The 11,743-nt window shown below is 51.3% G+C and overlaps 1 protein-coding gene across 1 annotated transcript; it reads left to right on the top strand.

Moving 5' to 3' along the window:
- The first annotated feature begins 6,690 nt into the window (after nucleotides 1-6,690).
- On the top strand, nucleotides 6,691-9,530 carry CEBPA (CCAAT enhancer binding protein alpha). Its single transcript, XM_010396475.2, is given in 5 exon segments — nucleotides 6,691-7,028; nucleotides 7,031-7,080; nucleotides 7,082-7,396; nucleotides 7,399-7,585; nucleotides 7,588-9,530. Coding segments are annotated over 5 exon segments (963 nt in total). The 5' UTR covers nucleotides 6,691-6,967; the 3' UTR covers nucleotides 7,938-9,530.
- Nucleotides 9,531-11,743: the final 2,213 nt, after the last annotated feature.

Raw genomic sequence — 11,743 nt, forward strand, 5'->3', positions numbered from 1 at the left:
ATTATCTTCATATTTTCAAATCTTAGTCCTTAATTCCATAGGTACTTTGAGCATCTAATATTTGCAGGCTAGCAATCAAAAACCATGAGCTCATGGGTTATCCCAGTGTCCAACCAGTGAATCACGCGATAGGTTCACTGGAAGAGTAGTGGAAAAAGCCCACCAGATCCTTGAGTTCTCTGAGGGCTCTCATGCCAAAGTCTGACATGGATTTAGCAATGTCTTCAACTGTGAAACGACAGCATGAGGCTTTCAGATCCATTTTGTACTACAGAATGTACATTTTTACCACATTTTTACTCTTTAGCTTAATCTTGATCCTTGTAACAGTCTCTCCTAAAGGGGAGTAAGGTGGATGAGAACATAGAACTTAGTCCATGTCAAGGACTAAGTTTTATGACAGGATGTGTCATGTACTAAAATACATAATTGAGAAATGCCATGACTATTTTTATAAGCTGATATTCATTTCCAGTCCCATTGCTCTCACTTTTCATATCTTCTTCTGATTGTGCATTCTTTGTGCAGCAAAGCATCTCTTTCTATACTTCTGGAAAATGCTTAACATTTTTTGGTATTTTTGTCTTTTTTCTTTTTCCAGAAACTCAAAAAGTAATGTCTACAGTGCAAACTACTTATAAAGAGTGATGAAACCTGAGCCATGCTGTCTCATCTTCTTTTTGCAAGTCTTTTGAGAACAGCAAAATGTAACATCTAAGTCAGTGGCAAGATTTCTCATTACTTAAGCAGTCGTCTCAAGTACTAGCTCAGCTTTGTAAATGTACCTTCTTGAAACCAGATGATTTTGGATTGACTATGGACTGCCAAAGTAAAAATGACCTTTTACATTAAAAGGACAGGTATGAATAATATTGCAGGATGACTACATGAATATTTTCAAAGGATTAACTCGCAGTCATATATAACAGACACGTGTGTAAGAGACAAACAAGGGCATTTTTTTCTTTGTGATTCAGTGTTACCTCACAGTGTTCACATAGGTGTGCTTTGAAACCAATGTACTTGTTTGGCCTTAGATGCCACTTTAGTTAGTATTAGAAATTGCTGTTCTAAGGAGAAGCTCATAATCACAATGTACTTTGGGTATCAGAGTGAATTACTCATACAAGTGAGGAGATGCTACTGCCCTAACTAGCAGGATTTTGGTAAATACTGATGCTAACCCGGGTGTGCAGTCCTGCTGACAAGACTATTAAGACGCTGTTATTTCAGTATCTAGTTTTAGGTGCAGTTCAGGACATTGAGATTTGTAAATCTAAGTTCCCTGCACAGATCATGTAGGCACTTTGAGAGCATCTAAATTAAATGCTGGAAGTTGGTGTCACCTGAGTAGGGAAAAAAAAGTATCAGTTTTCTGTATTTACAAGGATTTTAAATCTCTGGGTTTGGATTATCTCTTGTATGATGCCATGAAAAGTAGTTAGCCAAAGTCTAAGAGCCATAATCTTCAGAGAATATTTTGAGAACACCTCCCTAAAAGCATAGTTGGGAACTGAGTTTGGGGTAGGATACCCTGTTACTGGTCTGCTGCATAATTTGTATGCCAGGTAAGGGTCTGCATGGGTTCCTACTGAGATCAATGAGAGTCTTCAATCCAGTAGACTAGGGCTAGGGTATGGAAGAAAATAAGCTGTATTCTCTACATGCTTCTATAAGCATACAGTGGAAAAATCAAAAAGAATGACATTTTCTTGGCAGCTCACCTCAGAGATAAATTTATTTCAGATAAAAAATTGATCTATTTCCATTTAATAAACCAACAAACAAGAAGGAACTGTATGAAAGGATTTCCTTTGTGGGAAAGCAGTAGTCGAACTTTTGCATGCTCATTGGTGGTGATATTAGCAGGCTGATATTAGGGCATAGGAGAGATTAAATTCTCAGCTTTCTTATGTATTTCTTGTACGGCCTTGGCAAGTCATTCCAACTCACAGCTCTCTAGCTGTGAAATAGAGAGTAATAACACTGCTACATCATCCAGGGAGATGTAGCATGAACAAATTAAAGATGATGAGCCATTCATTATGAGAGAAACCATTGAAGTTTGTAAGGTAAAGATGGAAGATTGGAAAGTAAATTCAGGTGTGAAAGAAAGGAGGTTATCATTTAATCAGAGGTGAAAGACTAGAGAGAGAGACAGAATGGGTTATTGTGGATAGGCCAAGTACTGAACAAAGGGATAACTGATGCATACCAGTAAGAGAACTACTGTTACGCATCATAACATCATTTTTGGAAGTCTTAAGGCAAAGGTGATGCCCTAGTACTGCAGAAGAAAACAGTACACTGAGAGATGAGGAGCAACAGTGTCACTTTTTTTTTTTTTTTTTGGTGGTATTTCAACTGCGTGTTCTTTGGAACAGTACTTAATCCTCTATCTGAAAAACATTTGCAGTATTTTGGGCAACATGGATGTTGTCAGTGAAATATGGTCCTAATTATAAGAGAGAAACAGTGTATGCAATGGCTCATTAACCATGCAAAGATTGTGAATGGATAAGACAACTTCACAGACTGATTGGTGCAAGATTACAGGTGACGAGCTGGAAATGGATTGGGCTGTAAGGGTCATTTGAATAGAAGTGAGCAGTTATCAGGTAAATGTAAGTGAAAAGATGCTCTCGATCACCTAGCTTGGAAATTGCAAAGGGCTGAGCTCCCAGCAGAGGAGCCAGAAGTCGGTAGAGCACAAGGATAGCAAGAATTGAGGACATGGTCATAGAGATCCCGAAAAGGGGAATGATACAAAAAAGGAAGATAGCATGGATCTGAGTTGGTTCACCTTGGAGTTGTGTTTCTCCAAAGGGGAAAAGTTGTAATAAGTCATTAAATCATCTGTTGTTGGGCCAAAATGCACATTAAAAAATGGTAAGCGCTCCCCATTTGCCTTTCTCAGCTGAAGGGAAGGTTCTGGTTGACTTGTCATACACTGCTGCATACTGATCTATGGGCCTCCAAGGCTTTGGCAAATAAAGTCTTTTCCTTTGAAAATTGTCATATGTGGCAGCTTTTATGTGCAGTATCATGTGTCCCCTCCCTGGGGCAGAAAACACAACAGGAGGGGGGAGAAGTTTGTGTTTCCGTACACCACAACAAGTAAGATGGTAGATTGCCAGCTCTTTATTTGCATAGGAAACCACTGCTGCTCCATCCCTGCCCACTCCCCAGGTGCACTTAGGGCGCAGCTGAGGATAATATCCCCTTGTCACTCCCAGGACAGCTATCCCATCCTTTCTGCTCCACAGTGCTCACCCCTGCCAAATAGTTCTTCTTTCCCCCCATCAGTTCTGCAGGTGGGGAGAGAGGAGAGGCTGGACCATTGCTGCCATTCACCCCAAAAAGTTTTGCGTGCAGACTCCTGTCTGGAGCTTTGTCAGTAGCAAAGCTCTGGTTTAACAAGGTAGTAAAATAAATGTGTAGTTGCACTCTGGTTCCTAACAGGGCTGCCACATGCTACATTCTGCAAACGGCCAGGCTGTTGGATCAGCAAGCAGAGCACCATCCTGCCCACAGCCTGCAGGGCCAGCCTGCATCCTGCAGCCAGTAACCTGTTCTGCAGCCCACAGGAGTGAAAGGCCTGAGAACAACACAGGAGCAGAGTTCAGGTGAAATAGACTTCAGTGTTCCAGTGCAATTAAAAACTCTTAATAGTCACAAATGAACTTAGATAGTCACATTCCTTCACAGTTAGTTCTTCTATTCAGTTTCCTTCCCTAAGCAATAAGGAGTGCAGCTGACTTGGTATAGATGACTCTTGGTGCTGTTTCGAATTGCAGAGCCCTTCGCTTGCCCTCCCTGAGCTTCTGGACAGCAAGATCTGCTTTGGGATGGAAGAATAGCACCCTCAAGAGTTGACAGCGCTGCTTCAGGGAGCCATCGTATGCAACACTTATCCTTCCTCTCTTAGCTTAATCTGCTCCCTGGTTCATGTAACTTAAGCAACAAGTTTTCTCTTTAATATTTGAAATATTTGGTACCAATCACTGTTGATATAAATGTGGAAATAAGGATTTGTGCTTGTTTGGGGATGATCCAGTTCTAAATATTTTATTTGTCTTCAAACAGGAAGGGAAAATAAAAAGACAAAGATGTCTTTTTTGCTAAGTCTGGGAACTTCATTTGATACCTTATTAAAATAATTTGAACAGGAATTTAGGTTTCCATGTAAAAATAGAAGACTTACAAGTTTTTAACTTAGATAAAAGGGGTCTATGTAAAAAAAACCAAAACCAAACTGAGCAAACCAGTCCTTAAATTGTGGGGACTTGTTCGTTAATTACAGTAATTAGGAATGGAATCTGATCCTAAACTTTCTGATTTACTTTAATTTTTTTTTTAATATGTAGTTAGGCCTTAATTTCAGAATGATTATAAAATGTGAGAGCATTTTAAAGACTAGAGAAGCGTAGGTATTGTTATTAAATCACAAACTTAGTTATATACTTCTGCTTACACTTTCTTAGTTATCCTTCTGCTGTTTCATGCAGCACTGACTTTTTATTTTAAATGTTCATGGCCTGTTCCTGTTTCTGCTGACTTCAGAGTCAGACAAGGCCTCCTGAAAGCTCCGAACATAAACTGCTTACCAGCTTTTATTCCAGATGATATTTCTCCCAGCAGGCAAGAAGTCCACCTCTGTGTTTGTCCCATTTCTGGAAATGGGTTCACTTGAGTTGAACAAGCTGAATTTGGACAGTTGGGTGCAGTCAGGAACATTTTATTCTCCACTCTGAAACACCCAAAACTCACTCCTGTCACAGGCTTGAGGCTTTTCCTCTGTACCAGGACTTTGTTCAGAGTTCTTATGAGTGTTTTGGTTGCTTAGACAGTGCTGCAGCTCCCTGTGGAAGCAGCCCTGTGAGGCACTGCTACTGCACTGAAGCCAAGACATATAATTTTAGAAAATACTGACTGCATCTAAAAAAAAAAAAGAATTAATTTTTTTCAATTGATAGTGAAAAGTGTACTCCGTAATCTGTACATTAATATTTCCCTGCTGTAATTACAGAATCCATTCTCCTGAGAGGACACCGGAGTGTGCCAACTGACTCTGCTGGCCTTGCATTTGCTCATGAAACAAAGGTTCACACCTGCATTGTGTGAAACAAAAACATGGGGTTTTGGTGCATTGTCATTTTTGTTTCCTGTTGAATCCTTTGTCAATTATTTTTAATTGCAAGAAGTCTGTAAAACCCTTTCTGAGGAATTTACTGTCACAAGTTTCCTTTTTACTAAAACACTCAGGACTAAGAATTGCAGCATTTTTTTTCCTCCAGCCATCACTGTGTTTGATTCATTTTCCCTGCAGATCTTTCTGTAGCAATTTTAAGCCTGCACCTGCTCCAGGGGGCTTGGTTTGTCCTTTCAAAGGGACCTTCAGGACCAGGAGAGGTAAATGCCCCTGGGACTCCCCAAGGTGCACCTGGGTGCTGTGCAAAGAGAGATAGACTCATCTATTCTGCGGACTGCGAGTGATGGCAGCAGGAGGAATTCTGTGCATCCTCGCCGCGGCCGAACTGAAGCTTGAGACGGAGGCTCCTGGGATCACTGTAGCCTGTACGCAGGAGCCACATGTAGGAGCATATCCCCGAGACGGGGAGCGGTGGCTGGGACACGCAGCTGCTCTCCAGTCCCGCACTTGCGGAAACACTGATCGCCTTCAAAACCCCCAGAAAACGGAGGCTGGGAAGGCTGCCCGCCGCGGGGCCGGGCACACGCCCGCAGTACACATGGGTACCCTGGCCACTGCAGCGCTGCGCTGGAGGCTCCGGGCCCAGCTGCGCCCGCGGTTATCCCGGGTCAAGGCTGGGAGGCGGCCCGTGCCCGGCACTGGTCGAGATTGCTGAGTGTGCGTTTGGGGAAATCCGTCATTAAATTTACCTGCTCGATTCGTGCGGGGGATGAAGCGGCCCGCAGGTGACCCGGCTCGGGCTGTTCCGTGCAGGCGGGGCAGCTCCTCCGGGCTTGGGACCGCCGGAGACGGCAGGGCGGCCCGGCCGATCGCCTCCGAGCAGCGGAGCCGGGAAGCCTCCGGGGCCACAGAGCTCTCCGCCCCTGTCCCGCCGGGGCGCCATCCCCCGGACAGGTCCTAGCGGCGCTCGGGGCCGGACTCCGCGGGTCCCGCCGATGAAGCCCGGGCCGCGGGGGGAACGCGGCGGCGGTCGGCCCTCGGTCGGCTGCTCCGACCCGCCGGCTACGGGGCGCTGCCGCAGGTAACCACCGCCCAGTAACGCAGCGCCTTGGGTCCCAAACCCGACGGGGTGAATATTCCCGATTGGCCAAATATTTGCAAGTATGCGCGGATGATGGTGAACTTTGAGACTGTCTGCGAAGCGCGGCCGGGTAGCGCTGGCCCGGAGCTCTCGGCGCAGAGGCGGGAGCGGGCGGTGGGAATGTACCGGCCGCGTTTTGGGCCGCTCTGCCCCGCCGAGCGGCCCCGGCAGCGCGGGCGCAAAGTCCCCGCGCCGTTTCCCCGGGCCTCTTATCGGCGCGGAGTCTCCTTGGTGGGAGTCATCCAGCGCTCAGCACCCGCCGAGCTCGGGGCGGCGGCGGGAAGGGGGGGCCGAGGAGTGCGGGGCGCTCTCCCCGCGGGTGCGGCGGCTCCCGGGGCGGGCGGAGGTCGGCTGTGCCCGGCGGGGCGCTGGGACCCGGCTGCGCGGCGGTCAAAGGTTCCCAGCAGGAGGTTGGACACTAGAGGGCGATCCCCGGCCCTGCTGGCGGGCTGTATATATACGGCACGCAGGACCGCGGCAGCCCACTAGCAACAGGGCAGGCAGGCAGTGAGCGGAGCGGGGGCTGGGCCGGGGGACGGGCTCGGGCGCACCGAGCCGTGCCCTGCAACACCGTGCCGCGGATTGCTTAGAGCCACCGCCGCTGCCGTCGTCGTCTCGTTCGAAACCTGGATTGCAGGAGCCCTTCACCATGCCCGGCAGACTGTAGGTGCTTCATGGAGCAAGCCAATTTCTACGAGGTCGATTCCCGGCCCCCGATGAGCAGCGGCCAGCACCACAGCTCCAGACTCCCCTGCCCGGCAGCACCTACAGCTACAGAGAGGGCTCCCTCGGCGGCGGCACCTGCTGCGGGAGGCGCGGAGCTCGGCGACATCTGCGAGAACGAGAACTCCATCGACATCAGCGCCTACATCGACCCCGCCGCCTTCAACGACGAGTTCCTGGCCGACCTCTTCCAGCACAGCAAGCAGCAGGAGAAAGCCAAGGCCATCCTGGCCGGGGATTTCGACTTTCACACCATGCATGGAGCCGGCGCCGCCTCCTCGGCGCCGGGGCACCAGCCGCAGCACCACCAGCAGCCGCTCTTCGGCTGCGTGGCCGGCTACATGGACGGCAAGCTCGACCCCCTCTACGAGCGCATCGCCCGCGCCCGGGTTTGCGGCCGCTGGTGATCAAGCAGGAGCCCCGCGAGGAGGAGGAGGTGAAGTCGGCGGCCCTGTCGGCCCTGTATCCTCATCACGCCCCGCAGCAGCACCCGTCACACCTCCAGTACCAGATCGCCCACTGCGCCCAGACCACCATGCACCTCCAGCCCGGGCACCCCACGCCGCCCCCACGCCCGTGCCCAGCCCGCACCATCCGCACCCTCCCGGCGGCCTGCCCGCCGCGGGCACACTCAAGATGATGCCCTCGGACCACCGGAGCAAATCGAAAAAGACAGTGGACAAGAACAGCAACGAGTACCGGGTGCGCCGGGAGCGCAATAACATCGCGGTGCGCAAGAGCCGGGACAAGGCCAAGCAGCGCAACGTGGAGACGCAGCAGAAGGTGCTGGAGCTCACCACCGACAACGAACGGCTGCGCAAGCGAGTGGAGCAGCTCACCCGGGAGCTGGAGACTCTGCGGGGCATCTTCAGGCAGCTGCCCGAGAGCTCGCTGGTGAAGGCCATGGGCAGCTGCGCCTAGCGCCGCGCCGGGACCGGCCGGGCTGCGCTGCCCGCGCATAGATACTATGTGTACCGGCGCGCAGCAAGCGCGGTGTGCCGGGGGGAGGGAAATGGGGGGTTGTTTTGGGTTTTTTTTGTTTCGTTTGTTTGTTTTTTATCAATTCACGACCTATACAAGAGGCCAGGCAGCTCTAGTATTAAAAGGTTTGTGCCTTAGGGATGACACAGAAGTAAGCTGAAAACATGGTGAGTTTTCTAAGGAGAAAGGCAAGGGGAAGAAGTAAAAGACCACGTGTCTACACAGGGTAAATAACAATAATAATAATAACAACAACAACAGTAATAAAGCATGCATAGCAACCGAGATGTGCCTTAAAAGCTGGCTGCAGGAGCTCTGGGGCTTGCTATGCCCTCCAGCCTTGCAGAGTGCGAGGAGAAAGAATGAGGGACGTGCAGACTTGAGGGTTGGGGTGTCCTGCCAGACCCCTTCCAGCTGGCCTGCAGTGCAGCAGACAGGAGCAGCTTTGGGGAAGTCAGCGATGAGAAGAGGACTTGAGGCTGAGAGATGTGCAGCACTGGCCGGCCATTAGGAGCACTGAGGTGTGGGGCAGCCACCAGACTGCTGCCAGGACTGTCCCAGCCTGGCTGGGCTGCCTCTGCCGAGCCCTGTCCCAGCCTGCCTTGGCTGGGAGGGGGTCAAGGGGCCAGAACCGCTGCAGGACCAATGGACAGCCTGGGACTGATGGAGCAGCAGCTTGCAAGAGTATGGTGAGCTCTCTCCATCAAAAGAAAGAGCAGCAGTGTCTTGTACTGTATGTCACGACGTGGCGAAGCACAAATGAATAAATACCTATAGATGCGGGTATTTACTATGAACTTTCAGTGTATTTTGCTTTATTCCAGGACATTTAGCTCTTCTCCAAGTCTCTGTCCATCCAAACTGTGCCTCATGTAATGTGAAAGCCGTTCGTGTACACTAGTTATACTTTATTGCCTTACTTAGGTCTTTGCCATCACACAACTTTCTTATCTGGTGACAGAGACTATGCCCTTGTGCTGCAATGTTATTTTATTATTTGTATGGGTGGGTGAGTATGAGTGTGTGTTGCCTTCTTCACATTGTCCCGTACTGGCTGCTGCCTCCCAACCCCAAGGCAGGAGTGCCTGGAACAGAACAGAGGTTGTGGGGCTGCAGGATGCCTGCGGTGGGGCAAGGAGGCTTGTCCGTGGTGCTGCTGCACCTTTGGACTCTGGAGCTTCTCCCAGAGTGAGAGAAAAATAAACAAACAAACAGGCCCCCTGGGCATTCTGGTAGCCAGGCAGAACATTTCTTCCTTGTGTCGTAGCTGCATAACAATTTATCCAACTGAAGTAAGTCTTGACGAGAGAGGAGAACAAAGGTGTATGAAGCTGTTTGAAAGCACAACAGTGAGAGCACAGTGCTGGCAGCGTGTGTATGTGTGTGCAGTGTGTGTGTATGGTATGTATACGTGTATGTATATGCACACACATTGGCGGTTTTTTTTAATTGGGGGGGAGGGGGGAACTGCATATAAAATTTGTCAGAAGTCCTGGTTACCTTCATAAATAAACAGCATATATTCTACCATAACCATCTGCCTCTCTGCTTGTTTCCAGTCCTTCTCCTGTAGCAGGAGTCCAAAAGCTCTTCCTCCAGACCAGCATCCAGCTGTCCATCGACTTCTGCATCCCCTGCCAGGGCTGGTGACTGAAACGCATTAATGGAGTGCAACTCCCCGGTTTTCGCCCCAGAGAAATAAATACACTGGTAGTGTAAAGTGGTAAAGGTTGCCTTTAAGAGAGCGGCAATTTCCTAAACGCTTGCGGTGTCAGATGTGTGCCCGTGAGTCACGCCTCGCTTCACCCTTCACCCCGCCGCGGCCGGGCCGGGGGCCTACGGGCGGGCTGCGGGGACGGGCGGCCGGGAGGGCCGAGGGAGGCGCCGGGTGCCGAGGACACGCAGCCCGCCCGCTGTCCCGGGCCCGGCCGGCCGGGCAGCCCGCGCTCCGCCCGGGGCGCCGCGGCTCTCAGCGGGGCGCGGGGGGAAAGCCGGGGCACGGCGGGGCCCGGCCGAAAGAGGCGGCGGGGCAGGGCCGGGCCCCGCTCGCCCGGCAGCACTGCCGCTGCCCGTCGCTTCCCGGCAAGACGCAGCCCCTCCCCTCCCCCGGGGAGTTTCGCTCCCGCGGGGTCGGGGCTGGAGACACCGCCCCGGGGCCCCTCGGTGCCGGCGGGACGCGGGGCAGGGCCCGGGCAGGCGGGGTCCGGCCGCGGGCCATGGGGGAGGCGGCGCGAGGCGCGGCGGGCCGGTGGGGCGGGCAGGGGCAGCCGTGGGTGGGGAGGTGGCTGCGCCTGGGCCGTCCCGTCCCGGAGCTGCCCAGTGGTGGCGGCCGGCCCTGAGGTGAAGTAGTCTCCGGCGTGTGGCGCAGTGCCCGGGCGCCCTGTGAGGGGGTCAGCGGGGTCCCGGGGCGCTGCCCGCCCTTCTCTCCGGCGGGAACTTGGTGCCCGAACGGGCGGCCCGCGACTGGGCTGGGGCTGCGCCTCAGGCGGGTGAGGGAAGGCTGCCCCGGGCCGTGGCCCTTCAGCAGCGCCCGTGTCGACCTTTCACGTGGAGGGGATCCGGGAGAGCCGCGCTCCCCGCAGCTCACTGCTCCACGGTGTGTCCATTGCCCTCGTGCTGTGTATGTCCAGCGCGGCACATCACAGCAGAAATTAAACACCCCAGAGAGAGAGAATTGGACCCACGAGTGTGTGACCCGGCGGTGCGCGGGCCATGAGGATGAGAGTGGACTCCCGAAGCGCCTTCAGCCTAGTGCAGGTGCAGCCCCCGAGTCCTGCTTGGCCCTGGGCTGGATGGGTGTACTCCGAGGGGCTTTGCCTCCTCCCAGCAGGGTTCATGCTGGCTATGAAAGGGAGGGAAATGAAGGCTGCTCTTCTGAAATCCACTGTGATGGTGAGTCTGCAAGCACTCGCTGCTTGGGGGGTGAAAGGTGAATGCAAATCGGGATCAAGGATTTCCCTTTTCAGTTACATGTAAGTTGTGGGGTCCAGAGCTAGTAATTTCCCAAGGAGAGAGTTAAGTTCTAGTGGTGTTGGGCAAAAATAATGACTTTTACTTGTGCTTCCTTCCTCCCCCAGCCCTGCAGAGCTCTACACCCATCGGGTAGGATGTGCCTTACTGAGTAATGCTGTCCAACGTGTAAAGTGGGGAAATACTGTTATCATTTGAGCAAAGATTATTGCAGGGTATATGTGGGAGGGACTGTAATCTAGTGGTTAGAGCATGGGAATACAGTCCTGGTTGTTTGAGTTATGTTCTGAACTGTGACTCACCGTGTGTGTGTGTAGTTTCAGCAAATCATTTATGGCCTCACAAAGCAGATTTTTTCCATTAATTTAAATGAACTGTAGATTAAACTAGTCTTCAGTGACAGAAGAATCAGCCATTCCGTGATTCAAAACTAAGATCACCTATCTACCACATAGGTGTTTCAATAGTTATATAAACACAGAATGCTCTAGAATAGTACGAAGGGTAAATTATTGATAGCAGAAAAGTGTTTAGAGACACTTGCCTTAAACACAGTGCCAAAAGTGAGCAGTGCTCTCTAATCCTAACCCTAACTGTAGGCTGAGCCCTCGACAAGGCCCTCAGTCATGGCTTAGACAAAACAGTTCTCACAGCACTGAGCTTTTTGCAGTCTCTACATGCTTTTTGCAGACTGCCTTTTGCTTTGGCAGCCCCCTCCCAGCCCTTCCCAGCTGCAGATCTACCATTTTCTCTTCCTTTCAAGCCAAACCCTTACT

Source organism: Corvus cornix, chromosome 11 (genome assembly GCF_000738735.6).
Source record: "Corvus cornix cornix isolate S_Up_H32 chromosome 11, ASM73873v5, whole genome shotgun sequence".
NCBI lineage: Eukaryota > Metazoa > Chordata > Aves > Passeriformes > Corvidae > Corvus > Corvus cornix.